General features: G+C 38.1%; 1 protein-coding gene across 1 annotated transcript; it reads left to right on the forward strand.

Annotated features, from left to right (window-relative positions):
- The first annotated feature begins 5,694 nt into the window (after positions 1–5,694).
- LOC145785160 (lactadherin-like) lies at positions 5,695–15,959 on the forward strand. Its single transcript, XM_082596858.1, has 4 exons — positions 5,695–5,995; positions 6,201–6,356; positions 12,579–12,760; positions 15,822–15,959. The coding sequence occupies exons 1-4, from the start codon at positions 5,695–5,697 to the stop codon at positions 15,957–15,959; spliced, it is 777 nt and encodes a 258-aa protein (XP_082452984.1).
- The last annotated feature ends 363 nt before the right edge of the window (positions 15,960–16,322 follow it).

The following is a 16,322-nucleotide window of genomic DNA, read 5'->3' on the forward strand; positions in this document are numbered from 1 at the left end:
AGTAATCGACCGCCGCTTTACCAGTCAGTTTAACTCTTATCTTTGTGGAAAGAAAGAGCCAACAAAACCAGCAGGTGCCAGGGGTAGGTCAATGTGAAGAAAGGCGTTCTTCCCGGCTATCAGCACAAGGCTGATTACTCACTAGCACAGCGAGCTGCAGTGACGCTTCGCTAACCAGAACGGTGTAGCTTCCACGCCAGCCATTGAGACCTCCAATTAAACGTTTAAGTTATTTTGGCAGCCGATTGTAGCATCGAATAGACAGCGATAGACACGTGTTTCGCCCATGAGGCTGGGCTCATCAGTATCGCACCGTATTCTTGCCACTTGAGTAATCGACCGCCGCTTTACCAGTCAGTTTAACTCTTATCTTTGTGGAAAGAAAGAGCCAACAAAACCAGCAGGTGCCAGGGGTAGGTCAATGTGAAGAAAGGCGTTCTTCCCGGCTATCAGCACAAGGCTGATTACTCACTAGCACAGCGAGCTGCAGTGACGCTTCGCTAACCAGAACGGTGTAGCTTCCACGCCAGCCATTGAGACCTCCAATTAAACGTTTAAGTTATTTTGGCAGCCGATTGTAGCATCGAATAGACAGCGATAGACACGTGTTTCGCCCATGAGGCTGGGCTCATCAGTATCGCACCGTATTCTTGCCACTTGAGTAATCGACCGCCGCTTTACCAGTCAGTTTAACTCTTATCTTTGTGGAAAGAAAGAGCCAACAAAACCAGCAGGTGCCAGGGGTAGGTCAATGTGAAGAAAGGCGTTCTTCCCGGCTATCAGCACAAGGCTGATTACTCACTAGCACAGCGAGCTGCAGTGACGCTTCGCTAACCAGAACGGTGTAGCTTCCACGCCAGCCATTGAGACCTCCAATTAAACGTTTAAGTTATTTTGGCAGCCGATTGTAGCATCGAATAGACAGCGATAGACACGTGTTTCGCCCATGAGGCTGGGCTCATCAGTATCGCACCGTATTCTTGCCACGCTCATCATAAATATATTACCGTATAATATATACATATATATGTAATTGTTAGTGTGAATACCATTAAAAGACAACAAGTATGAGAAAATATTACTGGAAGTTGTTTCTTGCATTCTGTAAAACAGTTGTACTATGATTTATATACCATGAGAAGGCAATCCACAGGTCTGCAAGAAAAAACATTCACAAGTTAAGTTGGTGGCAACCACTGCAGATGTGTGGGCATGTATGGATAGGTGTTTTGTATTAAATTGTATGTATACATTCAATACTGCATTTCCATGTCCACTTTACGTGTGTTATCTGTAGGACTTGTTACGTCTAAGCCTTAATTAGCTTTCGCTAAATCGACTGGTGTTCCCATGTCCTGTATTGTCTGAAGCCTCTTATGCTGTAAAGACTCAGATATTCCACAAACACACACAAGGTGTATTTGAACTAGTCCAAATAGAAGAAAATCATTTACACATACTATTCTATTGATACTATCACTTGTTCTAAACCAAATATTTAGATCATGCGTGGGGGTATGACAGTACACTGGACTGATGAAGTGACTCTGCAGAGAACAAAGGGGTACCGGCCTGCAAGCGCTTAAAAGGATCACACACTTACAACATATTGGCCGGCTTGATGTCTGAAATTCACTGGAATTACCACATAGAAAACAAAGTTACAAAAACCAAAACGGATAATGGTTCCAACTTCGTAAAAGCATTCAAGTAAATATCATGCTTTTATCAATTTTTTTTTAAATAAGGAATATATATATATAAATATTGGTTACAACTTGCAATAAAAATTGAAGAAAGGCCAAAACTAGTTTTTAAAGCATTGCAATCTGCTACTAATACCATTGTACTTTATCGAATTATCGTATAATGTACAATTCTACACTATTTATCCTTGTGTGACAGTCAGGACTCTGGTGAAAAAGCATTGATATTTGATCTTTGTAGTGCATTCGGAGTGCTGGAAAGCAACAACGATGATGATGAAGTTGAAGTGTCAGATAAAGTTACTGAAGATCACGTTGTTGAAGAAATAACATCCACGTTGAAAAGTATGAACATTAATACTGTTGCAAATTTCAAGTAGGCCTATAGTATAGTTAACCACTTCAAGGTAGTGTACGGTACTGTATTATAGCTTCCTGTTTTACAGTGGGTCGTTGTGAGGATGTTGCAATTGCATTACCAAAACATAGGCGGTGTGCTGCTCACACACTGAAGCTTGTTGTGACAGTCGATGCTGATAAAGCTCTTGGAAAATGCTGCATATACAAAAAGCTATGTCGTACGTTGTGCTTTTGCTAAAGCCCAAAACTTGTGGAACAATCCAGGCAAGCCTTTACTTTTCTATAATTCTCGAACTTAAGTTGTAACATTCTTATGTGCTGTAAACATAGTTAGAAAAGCTGATGCACTCGTACAAACTGACCAAATGTTTCAATGTGCGTCCGTATGCTTACTGGAGAAATTCAATAAGAAATGATCCACTGTTACTGTAGGCCGACCTGTTTTGCAGGAGTAGCAAGGTAGCGATGAGATTCAGAGTGAAGTTGGGATATTGCTCAAAGTGCCTACAATCAATCGCTGGAACTCTGTATTTGATGCTTTAGCACATTTGCTCACAGTATTTCACAGCCGAGAAAAACATGATGGGCTTCAACGAACATGCAACAATCTTGGTTTAATAGCTTTTTCCAAAAGTGAGTGATGAATATTCGTTACTGATACATTGCTACTGTATTTGCAAAAAAAAATATCGCTATGTGCAATGTTAGTGGCATATCTCAGTAGCTTGGCTATAAGTGAAAATTTGTTTGGTCTACGGTTCACCTCCGAGCGAGCGTCATGTGTTTAGTGCCCTGGCCCCCGTGGAAAGGCATGTTGTGGTAGCTACCTCTGGTTGGCAACAGGAGTTTCAAATTTAGTTACGGCTATAACCATATATTAGTTAATAAACAAGTCAAGCAGACTGCAATTATCTTAATTTCTACGAAAGTGAGTTCGGGTAATTGCTCGACAGTTTCACTAAAACTCTTTTGTCTGTTATTTCAGTTGATGTGGCTTTCCTGAAAGAACACCATTTGGTAATGCGACTAATATGCCAATATCTGGACATTCTGCAATCAGAAGAGAAGGGTATACTACTACCAACCTTGGGCATGACGCGGAAAAGACTACAAGAACTTCGGGACAGCAACAGGGTCGCTGTTTGCTTGCCATTACTTGCCCAATTGTTGGAATCTTTGGGAAACAGATTTGGTCATGTTTTTTCGTGATAGTGGCTGCCAGCTAGCTGCTGCGTTTCACCCACAATTCAGACTTTCTTGGCTTGACAAACGTGAAGAATTTAAGACGGCTCTGTATCTCAGAATGGTTAACCTATTACAGAACCACAGAGGTGTATGCTCTTGCAATATATTACCCCTATCCCCTCCAGTGCTGCTGTTGAAAGGTGTACGGTCGATTGGTCGACAGGACGTTTGGTCGAAGAAAAAAAATTGATGTTGTGCCTCTTCGTTCATTTTAGATACCCGTATAAACATATTGACACGCCCTACTGCTTATATGCGGAGTGTCCTGTGCATGTCGTTTTTTATATTCGGTAGTCGGACGTTTTGGGCGTAGATTATGGATTTTTAGAAGCATTATAGTAAGTGGACACTGGACAGCTAGTAGAGTGGTCGCTGTTTTGTAGTTAGGCAATAGCTACGAACAAAGTATCATCTTGCCCTTTATCATGTATTTTTCAACTTGTACTTCATGCGAAGAAGAGTAGTTGTAGGTCAGTCCACACCCACTTTCTTTGAAAAGTAACTGTAACCAGTTACTTTTTAAAATACGTTACCTGTAACTAGCTACTTTTTGAGCAAAGTAACTGGTGCCCACCACTGAATAGCTGTTTATTTGGTAATAAATTTCATACAAATATTGCCCTAAATGTGTCCCCAGAAAGCATTATAATCCATTATTTGAGTGTAATTTTGCAAAAAAATTCCGGGGGAGCATGCCCCCGGACCCCCCTAGAATACGCGTGCCTTCGGCACGCTCTAGCCCTCCACGAGTTCTATTGCTTCCCTTGCTCAACCGACCAGGATACGCCACTGTTCCATACACTTATGCAATACCGGAGATTGCTTTCAATTAAGGAATGGTAAAGGCAAATCAAATTGTTGGTGTTTAGATAGGGCTTAACCTTGCAGATAACTCCAAAGTTTTTGCGAAGTTTTTTCAGTAAAGATAGCATGTGGGGTTTCCATGACAAGTCATCGCTCAGCAAAATGCCCAGAAAACTAATAGTGTTGACACGTTCAATGGGTTGATTGCATGTATAGTAGCCTGTAGGCTACACAAGAATTGTGACAGATGTGAGTATAGGCTAATTATTATCATTACAGGTAACTTGACTAACAAATCTTTCGTCATTGTAATTGCTATAGGAATTAAACAGAGAAGCTATAATTCCGTACAAAAGGATAGGATATTGTAAACCTCTGTAATTTTTCTTTTCAAATTTCTATCCAAAAACTCACCTACCATAAAAACTAATTTTCGGGAAAGACTATATTTACGGCTCCGGAAAAGATTTCTCATATTGTGTTTACGTCATTTGCTTGGCAAAGGTCAAATAATATTTGTTCCTTCACTAAGTCCCTTCACCGTGTTGCAAGACAGAAGCAAACAAAATTTTGGACTACAATTTACCGTAAATTACGGCAAAGTTGTCGTTACTATTTGTAAGCACGTCTATGCATACATGAAGACTACCAAATAACGATCAAAAAAAAATCAGTGAATTACTCAATACAATATGTAATTATGGAAGCTCACTAGATCAGTTGCAAATGATAGTGAATGAGTCGGAAGGAGACAAGGTAAGCTAGCATAGTCTACTTTAAAAATTCTTCCCAATTTAACTCTCAGAATCTTAGACACGTTTGCTCAAAATTTTTGGATTCTATTCATGACTTGATCAAATTTTACTCAAGTAATGGACAGCTACTTTTTCCTTAAACTCAGCAGTCTCTTCCCAGACAACAAAATTCGTCATTTTTACAAAGTGTTTGTTGCAAAAGAGAGATGAAAATGAAAAAAGAAAATCTCGTGTGGTATCTTAAAATTGGAAGGCGCAAAAGAAGGCCACAGAAACATGGTCTTTTTTTATGAGTTAAAGCTCTTTAGCAAATGTGCAATTTACTTATATAAGTTTAAAAATGTCCATTTATTGTTTTTACTGCTTTATATAGGCTGCTTGCCATTTAATACAAACGAAACATAAACACAAAGAAATAACTGCTTATCATCTTAATTGTGTACTTTTTTCTTGTAAATCGTGCTATGCACATGCGCTTGTTCCGGTCAACATTATAATGTGAACTTTCTCATTAAATTATCTCCTGTCGCATTGTTTATTGATTAATTATCATTCGTTGTATTTTGCATTAAATTAATGTTCTTTTTGTCGTGCAAAAACTCACATTGACAACATTCGGCACTACAACCATGAAAACGTCTATGAAATTTTTCAGGAAAGTTTTGTGTTTCAGACGTAACCGTTAATAGAACACTGCAGCATACACAGCCAACATAAAATCAAATCACAGGAAAAATGTTTGTTAGATAAAATAACAATTATAGACTAAATAATTACTGTAATACCTTAAAACAACTATCCTCGAATTTGTATTCCATTACAGGATGAATGTTCTATTTATAAGTTCATTTTTCTCTTTTTGTCTGGTTGTTGTCTTCGGTCAAGGTGATGACCTTTGTCTTCCATTACGTCGTGGAGTGTTTAGTAGCGGTCCTGGTCCAGTCATTCAGCAAGGACGTCCTGGAAAGATTGGACCAGCAGGAGTAACAGGACCGCCTGGATCAAAAGGAGACAAGGGATCATCTGGTCTTTGTGAATGCGATCCCAATGAAATTGAGCAACTCCGAGAGGAATTGGAACCGATAAAGATTTTTTTTAAATATTTCATTCCATCACCAGCAAGAGGTTACTTAATAATAATAATACATTGAAGTGAAATATCACAGCTATAAGTTCGAACTACCTTTTTTATAAAATCCGAATTCAGATCGGATTTCAATAAACAAACTAAATTTTTTTGATGTGATTTGTTAAAATCGAAAAGCATTTTTAATGAGTAGGCTAGGTAGTGTTTCAAACAAATGTTTCAAACATATGTTTTACACCCTAGTTCATGTTTGCGGTGTTGGTATCAGAGATGGTCGCATACCTGACAGCGCATTTTCGGCTTCATCGATGTATAACTCTGGGACTGCAGCACGATATGCAAGATTGGATAATAGGCATACAGGAAGTCCAGGAGGATTTTGGCATGTTGGAAGAGGACGTAAGTGATGTATTTCGGCAAATAAGTCGGAAACGATGCAAGACCGTGCAGAATTGCAGATGTCTTCTACAATATTTCATACCCGCAATAATATTGCTAATTGTGAGGAAATAAAGAACCGACCTCATACGTATGCCTTTTCAAAAAGATTTTTTTTTTGTCAAAATGCAGTGAAATGAAATTTCATTTTGTGAAAAATGGTTCAAAATAAACAAAAGGAAATTTTTCACAAAAGAATAATTTAAAACAAAACCAAAGCAATAGAATTTTGAAATCTAATCAGGCACAAATGCCTGCTTTTGAACTTTATAATGATTTCGGAATTCATAGATTATTGTTGGGTTTGTTTTGAGTCGGCAATGAAAGCAATATAACGCAGTAATCAGCTAAAAGCACTGTAACAATTTTTTTTGTGAGATTTTATGAAAAGGATTTTGGAAGGCAGACTTTTTACGGCATGGCCTAAATTAAATCTATGAGAACTAGACCAGAGCTTCCCAACCAGTGGGTCGTGACCTATTGGTAGGTCGCGAAGCTATTTCAGGTGGGCCGCAAACCATTTCTTAATGTTACAGTTTACGATTAGATCGAGAAATTGTTGCATTATTATTAAGTACTAATTGTGCAACATCATCCATTTGTCCCTTCTTTAGTAGATGAAACTGGGAGCTTGTTTCCATGAGAAGGAGTCTGCCAGTTTTGCAGCCCTTTTGCCTTGCTTTATGGTGGTTGAAGTTGATTCTGTTTAAGTTATTTACATTGATGTCTTTTTTCACTAACTCGCCATCTCTTTTTCTATTTTGTATGAGGACCATCTGGACATGCACACAAAGCAATAGTAGGCTAGTTGTAAAGGGTTAGACTGCTATTGTATGATTTATTATACTGTACAGCCAGGGATACTCAACTGGCGGACCGCGGTCCTAATCAGGACCTTCTGGGTGTTCATGGTGGGCTTTGAGCTTTTGGAAGAATAACCTCATTGCCACGTTCCAGGGCTTCTTTAAACAGATTTCTACCGAGAGGAAGCAATTTTTACTGTGCTTATCCTAGTTGCTGGAGGGCTTCGACTCCCAGACACCCCAACACTTTCTCAGAAATCCAATTTGAGTTACATTTTACCTAAAAAAGTGGTGTGGTACCAATAATTTAACTTTCGTGGTTGCGTGGGAAATAACTTATTTACCGGATCGCTAAAAATATTCAACTTGTCAACACCTTTGTTAACATTAGTTGAGTAACCCTGTTGTAGAGACACTGTACAGTGCAGTACAATAAAGCACTCGCACCATTTTATAGATTGATGTGCAGAAGCAATAAGCAAAAGAAAAACGGCCGTACAAATGTTTCAAGATTAGTGAACGATTTCAATGAAAAAAGTAACTATTACACTTGATCTGAAGAAAAATGTTTCTGCACTCAAGCTTTTAACGAATAATTTCTGATAATAAAAGAGTGTAGTTCTACAAAGAGATAAAACCTTTATTAACATATAAAAAACATGCATTTATTTAATCATGGAAGTCATTCATGATGACCAAAGTTATTTCATAAGTTTGTCTTTAACCAAACTCAAAAGATCGGCTGTAACCGACCTAGCTGCAATGCGTATCACTGCACCAAACATCCGTTGGTGAGCTGACTGCCGAGTTTAGTTTCATGTTTTATAACAGAGATATCTATTCGCAACGATATGTACACTGCTTTTAAACTAAGTAATTCAACAACGAGCCTCAATAAAACAGGATATGCTTCTTCCTCCAAACGAAAGTGAAAATAAAGTTTTAATTGTTTATGACAAAGCCTACGTCTTTCATAACCTCAATTGACTTTAGATCTAAACATTCAAACTGAAGTTCTGCGTTTTCATTTCTTCTATTTTTACAGTGTATGGTCGTTGAAACAAGGAAAGATGTTTCACTTGGTTATTTTGACGTTGAAAGCCATTCGAAAAACTTTAATAGATCCTTGCAAATTTTAGAATATTTTGCAAAGTCTAAAACCAAATCAATCTTTGTTTTTGCCACAATTGAGTACGTGTTTCATGCAAGGTTTTGCAATGTTGCTTCACACTTAAACATAATTGACCAAACACCTAACGTTGGGCCGGAAATAAGATGTAAGATAAAAATTTTCAGGTCAGTTCAGCATGCGTGAGTTAGACACCATTGATGCAACTAAATCAAAGGCTATAGCAACAGCGTGAAAAGGGACATGCTGTGTTGCGTGTCTGCTTGTCTCCTGTCAAGTCTCAATTCGTCTAATAAAATCCAACATGAAAGCTGAAGTTTTGAATGAATAGTGATTTTTTTTTCTTTCGCGTAACGCTCAGAGTTCAAGATGGATACCACTACATCTTGCAGGTTTACAATTTTCCATATGAAATGGATTTGTTTCCTGTCTCATCATTAGTGCGTCCGCTCCGGGAGCCGTCCACACACCCAAACACTCAGCAGGCACATCATACTTACATGGAAGATACCTACCAGGGAGGTGAGGGACTCACTACGACCGAAGGGACCCTCCGCGGTAGATGGTGATCTGTGGATGTAAATTAAGGGTTATTGGCTGCCTCAAGCTGATCTGCCTGTCTCGACTTTCCTCTTGCTGATCTTGGAGTAGTCTAGGAGATGGCGGGTCAAGCTCAAGAGCTAGCGCGTTTTGGTAGATAATTAATTTTAATTTTATTTGAGTTTGTTTGTGTGTGTGTTTCTTCTTGTTGCCCGCTTGAAGAAGGGCACCTGCTTGTGGGAAACGGGCCACTGCAGTCTGACATCTCATTTGGCGGAGATGCCAGAGAGGAGCGGCCAGAAAAAGGGTAGCTTTCGCTGACCTCAGAGTCATCTTGGAATGGGCCGCTGCAATCCTGTCATCCCAAGGCGAGTGGGTAAACGGAAAGGGGCGGTTAAAGATCTCCCGCTGCAATCACTCTTCCGGCATCGGGCCGTTTCAGATGAGTGAGAGGGACGGGTTAAAGATGGGTTGTCTACGCTTCTTCAAAGATGTTCTACGACCGTACTGTGCTAGTGAGATCCACCGCTGCAATCAGTCATCCCTACCACCGAGGACGGCTGAGAGGACGGTTGAAGAGAGGATCTCGACTGGTTCTTCTTTCTTCTGACCGTAGGAAGAGGTTTAGAAGGAGTAGAAATGTCAGATGACAAAGGAATGTTATTCTTTTGTGTTATGTCTTTTGTTTTTGTCATGATCACCCACAAGGCTTGTATGGTGGACCGTTTTGTGTTCCGTATGTATGTGTCACCTATATCCAGAGATATCTTCTTTTGGATGAAGGTGTATTTGGCGACATTCATCATGGTTAAGAGTATCGGGTTGTTCTTTTGTCCGTCAGGGAATTGATTGTAGAGGATTATGTCCTTTATTATTTCCATGTTTTTGTTGGTTAGGTCAAAATATTGTTGTTTCAGGCGCTCCCATATTCCTAGCGCAAAGGAGCATTTGGTGAGGACGTGGGCCACATTGTCTTCAGGTTTTCTGCAGAATTTGCAGTTTGTTATTCTATCGGAATGTATTGATCTATTAAATTCTCCCCATTCGTATCCTCCATGAGCGATCCGAAAGGACGTGGAGGATAAGTAAGGTGGAAGGAGGAATTTGATTTCTTTATTTCTTAGAAGAATTTCGTTCCAAGGAATCTTTTTCCCGTGTTGGTCAATCTTGTTGATCTTCTTTTCATTTTGCGTTTTCAGAATGAGGTAGATGTTTTCATAGGAAGTATTATCCCAATCATGTTTCAAGCCTTTGAGTTTGCAAAAGGACTTGAAGATGTCCGTATACATTTCGTTTGGATTTGGAGCATGCGGAATGCTGTTGGAGAACAAAAGAGGATTGATGTGCCTCATTCTGTAACTCAAATTAAACATGGCCCATTCGTGCCAGATTTCGGTGGCGTCTTCTAGTGAGAAGAGGTGGAGAATTCTATCGATGCGGCTTGTTTAAAATTTTGATTGGATGTCCACCATGCTGATGCCTCCATCTTTGACAGGAGGAAGTGTTTTGCTTCTCTGGAGTTGTTCGAATGGTGAAGGATGCCAGGGGACGTTGAAAAGGATTTTGTTGAGTTCTTTGAGGTGTTGTTGTGTTGGCATCAGTACTCTACTCAAATGCAAAGTGACGAATACCATGAGAGTGTTGATGATGGAGATCTTTTCGTAGAGGGAGAGTCTTCGTGGTTTGTGGATGTTGGTTCCTAGCCAGATGCCCAGGATCTTGATGTTGTTCAAGATCGCAGCTTCAGGAAAGAGCTGTTGAGCTTTTTGGGCTAGAAAAGGTTTGGACGCCAGGATCTGGGTCTTTCCCTGGTTCACTTTCTGGCCGGACATCTTCTGGTAGATGACTAGTTCTCTGTTGATTTCTTTGAGAGATGGTATGTCTCTTGTTATGAATATAGTGTCGTCCGCATATTGCTGAATTTTGATTGTCAGCTTGGAAAAGCGAAAACCGTTTATAAGATGGTTTTTCTCTATGCGTCGGGTGAGCACGTCAGCACAGATTGTGAAGTAGAGCATGCTGAGGGGGCAAACCTGTCGAATGAATAGTGAATTTTTTTTTTTTGTGGATACGTAGTTTTTCACCTCGCATGCACATCAATTTGTTTTTATGCGTTTAGTCATGACATGTCATTGTGGATCGCATAAACAAATAACAATAAAAAGTGGGCGTGAACTGAAAAGGCTTAAGAACCAGTGAACCACACAACATTCAGAAGCGCAAAGTAACTTTACACATCATCTCAGTTGTGAGTTTACTGACTAAAAGTGAGAAAGTCAAAAAAGTTGACACATGGCCACCTGGAGATGCGGCCTGATTTGTCACATTTTGCAGATTTTGATTACAGCTACTGCTAGTGCTTGACTGACATTTTTTGAGATGTTTTTACTTTTTGCGGTGTCCTAATGACATAAAACTTTTTTGTTGCCTTGGGGAAGCAGTAGCAAATGAGAAAAAGTAAGTTAAAAAACGCAAAATCAGACTGTTATTGAAAATTAACAGTCTGACTAAAATCTTCGAAATCAAATTTTCTTTGTTTTTCAACATATGAGGATGTTAAAACCTATTGTGTCATCTGTGGAAAAGAATAAAGAAAGCGTAAAAATCTAATTTTTAGAAAAATTTATTTAAACGTTTGCCCAAAGTTAGAAAAACCTGGAAATTTCTGCCAAATGTGACAAATCAGGCCGTATCTTTAGGTGGCCATGGTTGACATCAGTTTTTCTTTTTAGCCTTGGAAGATTTAGTTGCTCAATTTCGAGAACTTTTAAGCAAATTTATTTTTAATCACGTATAAATAGCATTAGGCATAAACTAGAGTATCCCAAATGAGCTGTGCCAATTTGAAATTTTAAGGATGTTACAAGCTGAAATCACTGATGAAATAAAAGTTTTGCCCTTTCCTGGCCGCCAAAACTAGCTTTCTAGTTGGTTGAGTTTTGAGCAGTTCTGTGCAGGTCATAGAGTGTGTGATGGGTTGTGAAGCATTTTGAAAAATTTGGAAATTTTATATCTTAAAAATACATAGGCTACAATAAGGAGCATTTTTATTGCACATTTCAGTGATCGCTTGTCGCATTGTTGTACATGGCATTTGAAAGCCACGCACCAAATTTGAGGCTAATCGACGTTGATTTTGCCTAGCGACTTTGGACTGAAAACTGACAATTGGCGCCATTTTATGATACTACAACTTGTATCAATGCACGATGTATTCTGTATAGTGTATATTATACATAATATATCGTGCAGACCAAAAATGATTTGGACAACAAACATTGCTAAATGGAGAAAATTAAATTATAAAAGTGCAGTACGAACAGCACATCATCGAAAACAATGGCGCATTGTATGCAACCCTCAATACGAGAATAGAACATAATGATGATGATGACAATATACAGTAGCTTATGCAGTGATAAAAATAGCTTCAACTTAAGTCTGGCATAAAATCTACTTTCTCAATTAACTTCGATAAAAACCGCCTGCTTGCAAGTATGTTGTAGAAAAATTGAAAAGCGTATTTCTTTCATGCAATTAAAAATAAATTCAATCCATGAAGTATCTTTTTCAAAATTATCCGACAAAAGTGTAAGGTGCAATAATTTTATGGAAACATATGTTTAATAGTTGAAACAGAGTAGTATAGAATTAAAAATATTTCGATGTTGCAATAACAGCAACTGAAAAGTGTTGCGTTGAATTTTACAGAATCCAGCTCTGGCCAGTGGGTTCAAGTAGATCTGCAGAAGCAAATACAAGTTGTTGGTATTGTGACTCAAGGAAGACCACTAGGTGATTTTTTTAACCAGTGGATCACTCAGTACAAAATATCATACGGGAATGCACCAAATCGGTTGCAATTTATCGTGAATGAGTCAAGACAAGACAAGGTAAGCAACTAAACAAAACCTGCTTTAACAGTTTTCGCAACAATAACAAAAACCCTCGTTTCTTAGCTAGCGCACCGCGACGCACTGCTGCGCCATGGAAGGTTGACAATTGAAGAGGAGAAAATATTCAAAAAATCTGTATTATTTTAAAAATAAGAGATGGAAATAAATATTTAATTTCTGTTTGCTAGGTATTTCTGTTTTTTAAATGTTGTGATGTTTTGTTGGTCAGATCTTCTTCTTTTTTTCAACCAAAGGTTGTGCTGTGTATTTCGTAATTTGAAATTATTACATCATGGAAGAATTTATTTTGTTTCCTTTTGTTTGGCTTATCTCATTCAACATACATTACTTTCAAGATAATGCAACTATGTAATAAAAACTTACCAGCAATCAAGAGAAATGCAGTAAGCTACCTGTGTACCAAAAAAGCATTTCCCGCTCGCCAGGAGCGCTGCCATATTATCATACGTCTGCAGGTGAGCCTTGAAAAAAAAAGTTAAGAAGTAACGCCGTAAACAAATCAGAGGTGTACATGAGCGTGAGTTTTGGAGTATTCAGGAGCCAAACTCTCGGTTTTGTCCGAAGTTGAGGGCGGAGTCTGAAATTCTTGGCAAAAAAAGGAGCCGGATTGGAGCCGGAGTCTGATATTTACCGGTTGATACTTCTAACATGCAAATATTTAGCATACCTTGCTCTTGGCACAGTTGCTATTTTTATGTACTTCTATGGTTTTATTTTACAAGCAGTAACTTTTTAATTTAAAAGTATGCTTTTCTTTTCACAACAGAGGAAAAGGAAGGTATAAATATTGCACGTGGAAGGCTATAAATGCGATTGGAGTCAATATTCCCAAAATATTTGGAGCAAGAGTGGGTTTGGAGACGCAGAATTTAGAGTCGGAGTGGAGCTGGAGTCCAGAAAACCTGACTCTGTATAGACCTCTCAAGCAAATGTAGATCACGATAGACCAGGCAAGAACACAGCAACATGCTTTTGAACCGATACGATCCGATGCCCTTTCGAGCGTAGTTCCAGGAATCTCACTACTCGGTTACACAGTTGACGATTTAATTTTGATTTCGGTCACTTAGAAAGTAACAGCGAAAGGTGACAAATACAGCGACCAGTAAAATCAAAGCACATAGACATAAAACGTAGATAAACGGTATTAACCACAGGAATCCAAATGTAATGAGCAAGCTGTTTATCTCAAATATAAGGTCAATGGTTGTTTGATCATATAGCTGTGCGGGTTGCCTGATGTTAAACACTCAATCTACACTGAGATGATTCCATTTGAATTGTCTGCCCGCATGCCACCACCAAGCTGAATGAGTTGTTCTATGTTGTTAGAAAAACGCGCCATTGTTTCGTCGAACCACTCAATATTATTCTGGTCAAATCACGGTTTTTCTCTGGGGAAAATAACGATGATTTTACAAATACGAAAACATTAATAAAAACAGCTACAGCAAAGTGTAGACATCACAGTATCCTACATTACGGTATACGAAATTTTATACGAGGTGCACAGCTGGTTAACAAATTAAACAAGCTATGAATAAAAATAAAAATCATATTTATTGGTTGTTGACACCCTCTTTTACAGAATACATTTACAAGGTGATATGCTTAAGCATTATATCATGACTAAATAGAAACAATTCATTCATAGCTTGTCACGCCAGTGTCGGAGCCAGGTAAGAGCATTGTTTGTGAAATAGAAACATTGTTTGTGAAATAGAAACAATTATAAGTAACAAATACTCCAGAAAGACTTAACATAACCTTTCTTAAATTGCGACCAAACGTTCTTTTCAATAGCATATTCAGCAAGTGCGATATTTCTACACTGCTAAGTAATTTTATTCATTAAATACCTGTAAAACTGACGCAATGAAATGTTTGCTCATAGCTGAGCTATATTCATGCTGAATCAACAAATAATGCAATGTTGTGGTATTTATACTCACAATTAGAAAACAATCTATTTCTAATTTCAAAATAAAAACGCTATAATAGCATCAGTAAGTCGTTCGTTAACTTAAATGCTAAGTAATCCATGACGCAACATATTTGGTACAAAAAAGTACATTCACAAGCAAGCAAAACTCATTTAGCATTGACACAACGTCAAACAACGCTATGCCAATGTGTACATGGCTTTCGTTTACAATAATAATCAATCAATTTGAAAAAATCCGAGACCTGTTTTTTCTGGCATTGCAGACAGACAAAGGAAAAATATAAATTTTTTTGTGTAATTTAATCAGACCACCAAATTTCCAAATGAGAAAGTTTTGATTTCACTTGCACAATTTTATATTCACAAAGTGATGTTACAACGCTATAATTTTGTGTAATTGTAATCACTGAACTCAGTCTCTCTCATGAGTAAAGAAAATTTTATTTCGATATTATCGTTCAGGGACTGCCCACTTATCCACATTATTATCTTAGTTTTCATCATCTTAAACCAGTGGTTCTCAACCTTTTTGTCTTGGTGGATTCCTTTTGGTGCCTTCGAAGCGGTCGCGGACCCCTAATAATTTCTATTTGAAATTTAGGTATATCGCGTCTCATTATGGAATCATATGTTACATAAGTTTCGAAGTAACACACTTAGAATAATTAGCTGAACTCGCAACGCACTTGGCGATTGATGAGATTGACGAAATTATGTTATGAATCCGCTGTCTCAAAAGAATTAAGTTGAAGATAGCCAACATAGCCTTATTGAAAGGTTTGGTCATTTTTAAGATATTTTTAAGTTAAAAAACCAAACTTTTGTGCAATGTCCGTTGCAATTTCAAACGACGCACCAGTGCGTTGCAACTTACAGTTTGAGAATCACCGTATAGGCTATTACATAAACAAAGCACAAACAATTTTTAAATTTCGCAATTTATCAATCATGCTGAAACCCCGGAAACTTTCACGGACCCCCTGAAATCACTTCACGGACCCCGAGAACCACTGCCTTAAAGCACCTGTTTCTTTCAATATGACTTCAGTTTCATGCAAATGCGTTGAACAAGTTTTGGTCATTTTTGTTTAGATTTTTCAAGGAAACACTGACAGAAACTCTTACGCCATCAATATGTTTCCTCAACCAATCACAGCTCGGTATTTTCGCCTGACTGTTGTCCGATCTCAAGGCTCTGCTGTTCTCCGAATGGAATATCTCATCTGTTAAAAAATGATCATTCTCCATCTTCAACGTGTGGAAGCTAACTTTGCTATAAAATGTTTTGATCGTAAATCAATGATGCTGAATTATTGCTCCTAAAGTCTTAAAAAGTAATTACAACCTTGGTACTACTATTTTGCATTCATCAAATGCTGGCATTTGCACAACAATCTAACCTCTTAGTGTTATTTATTAAGTAAGAATCGATTTCGCTATAGTAATAGCATCTTCAGCTAGCACATGTAAAAAAGAAAATTTGAAAATACGTAAAACGAACAAATAAAGCAAACTCCGATATTATCAACATGCATAAAATTCTATTTTAAATAGATGGTTACATAAAATTAAAATCAAAACCTGCAAGTCTAA

The sequence above is a fragment of the Aplidium turbinatum genome, chromosome 16 (genome assembly GCF_918807975.1).
Source record: "Aplidium turbinatum chromosome 16, kaAplTurb1.1, whole genome shotgun sequence".
Lineage (NCBI taxonomy): Eukaryota > Metazoa > Chordata > Ascidiacea > Aplousobranchia > Polyclinidae > Aplidium > Aplidium turbinatum.

Bases quoted from the DNA above. Each gene is read 5' to 3' on its own strand.
- LOC145785160 (XM_082596858.1), top strand. From the start codon at position 5,695: ATGAATGTTCTATTTATAAGTTCATTTTTCTCTTTTTGTCTGGTTGTT. The intron at 5,996-6,200 runs GTTACTTAATAA...TTTACACCCTAG, and splicing joins CATTCCATCACCAGCAAGAG to TTCATGTTTGCGGTGTTGGT. The intron at 6,357-12,578 runs GTAAGTGATGTA...TGAATTTTACAG, and splicing joins TTGGCATGTTGGAAGAGGAC to AATCCAGCTCTGGCCAGTGG.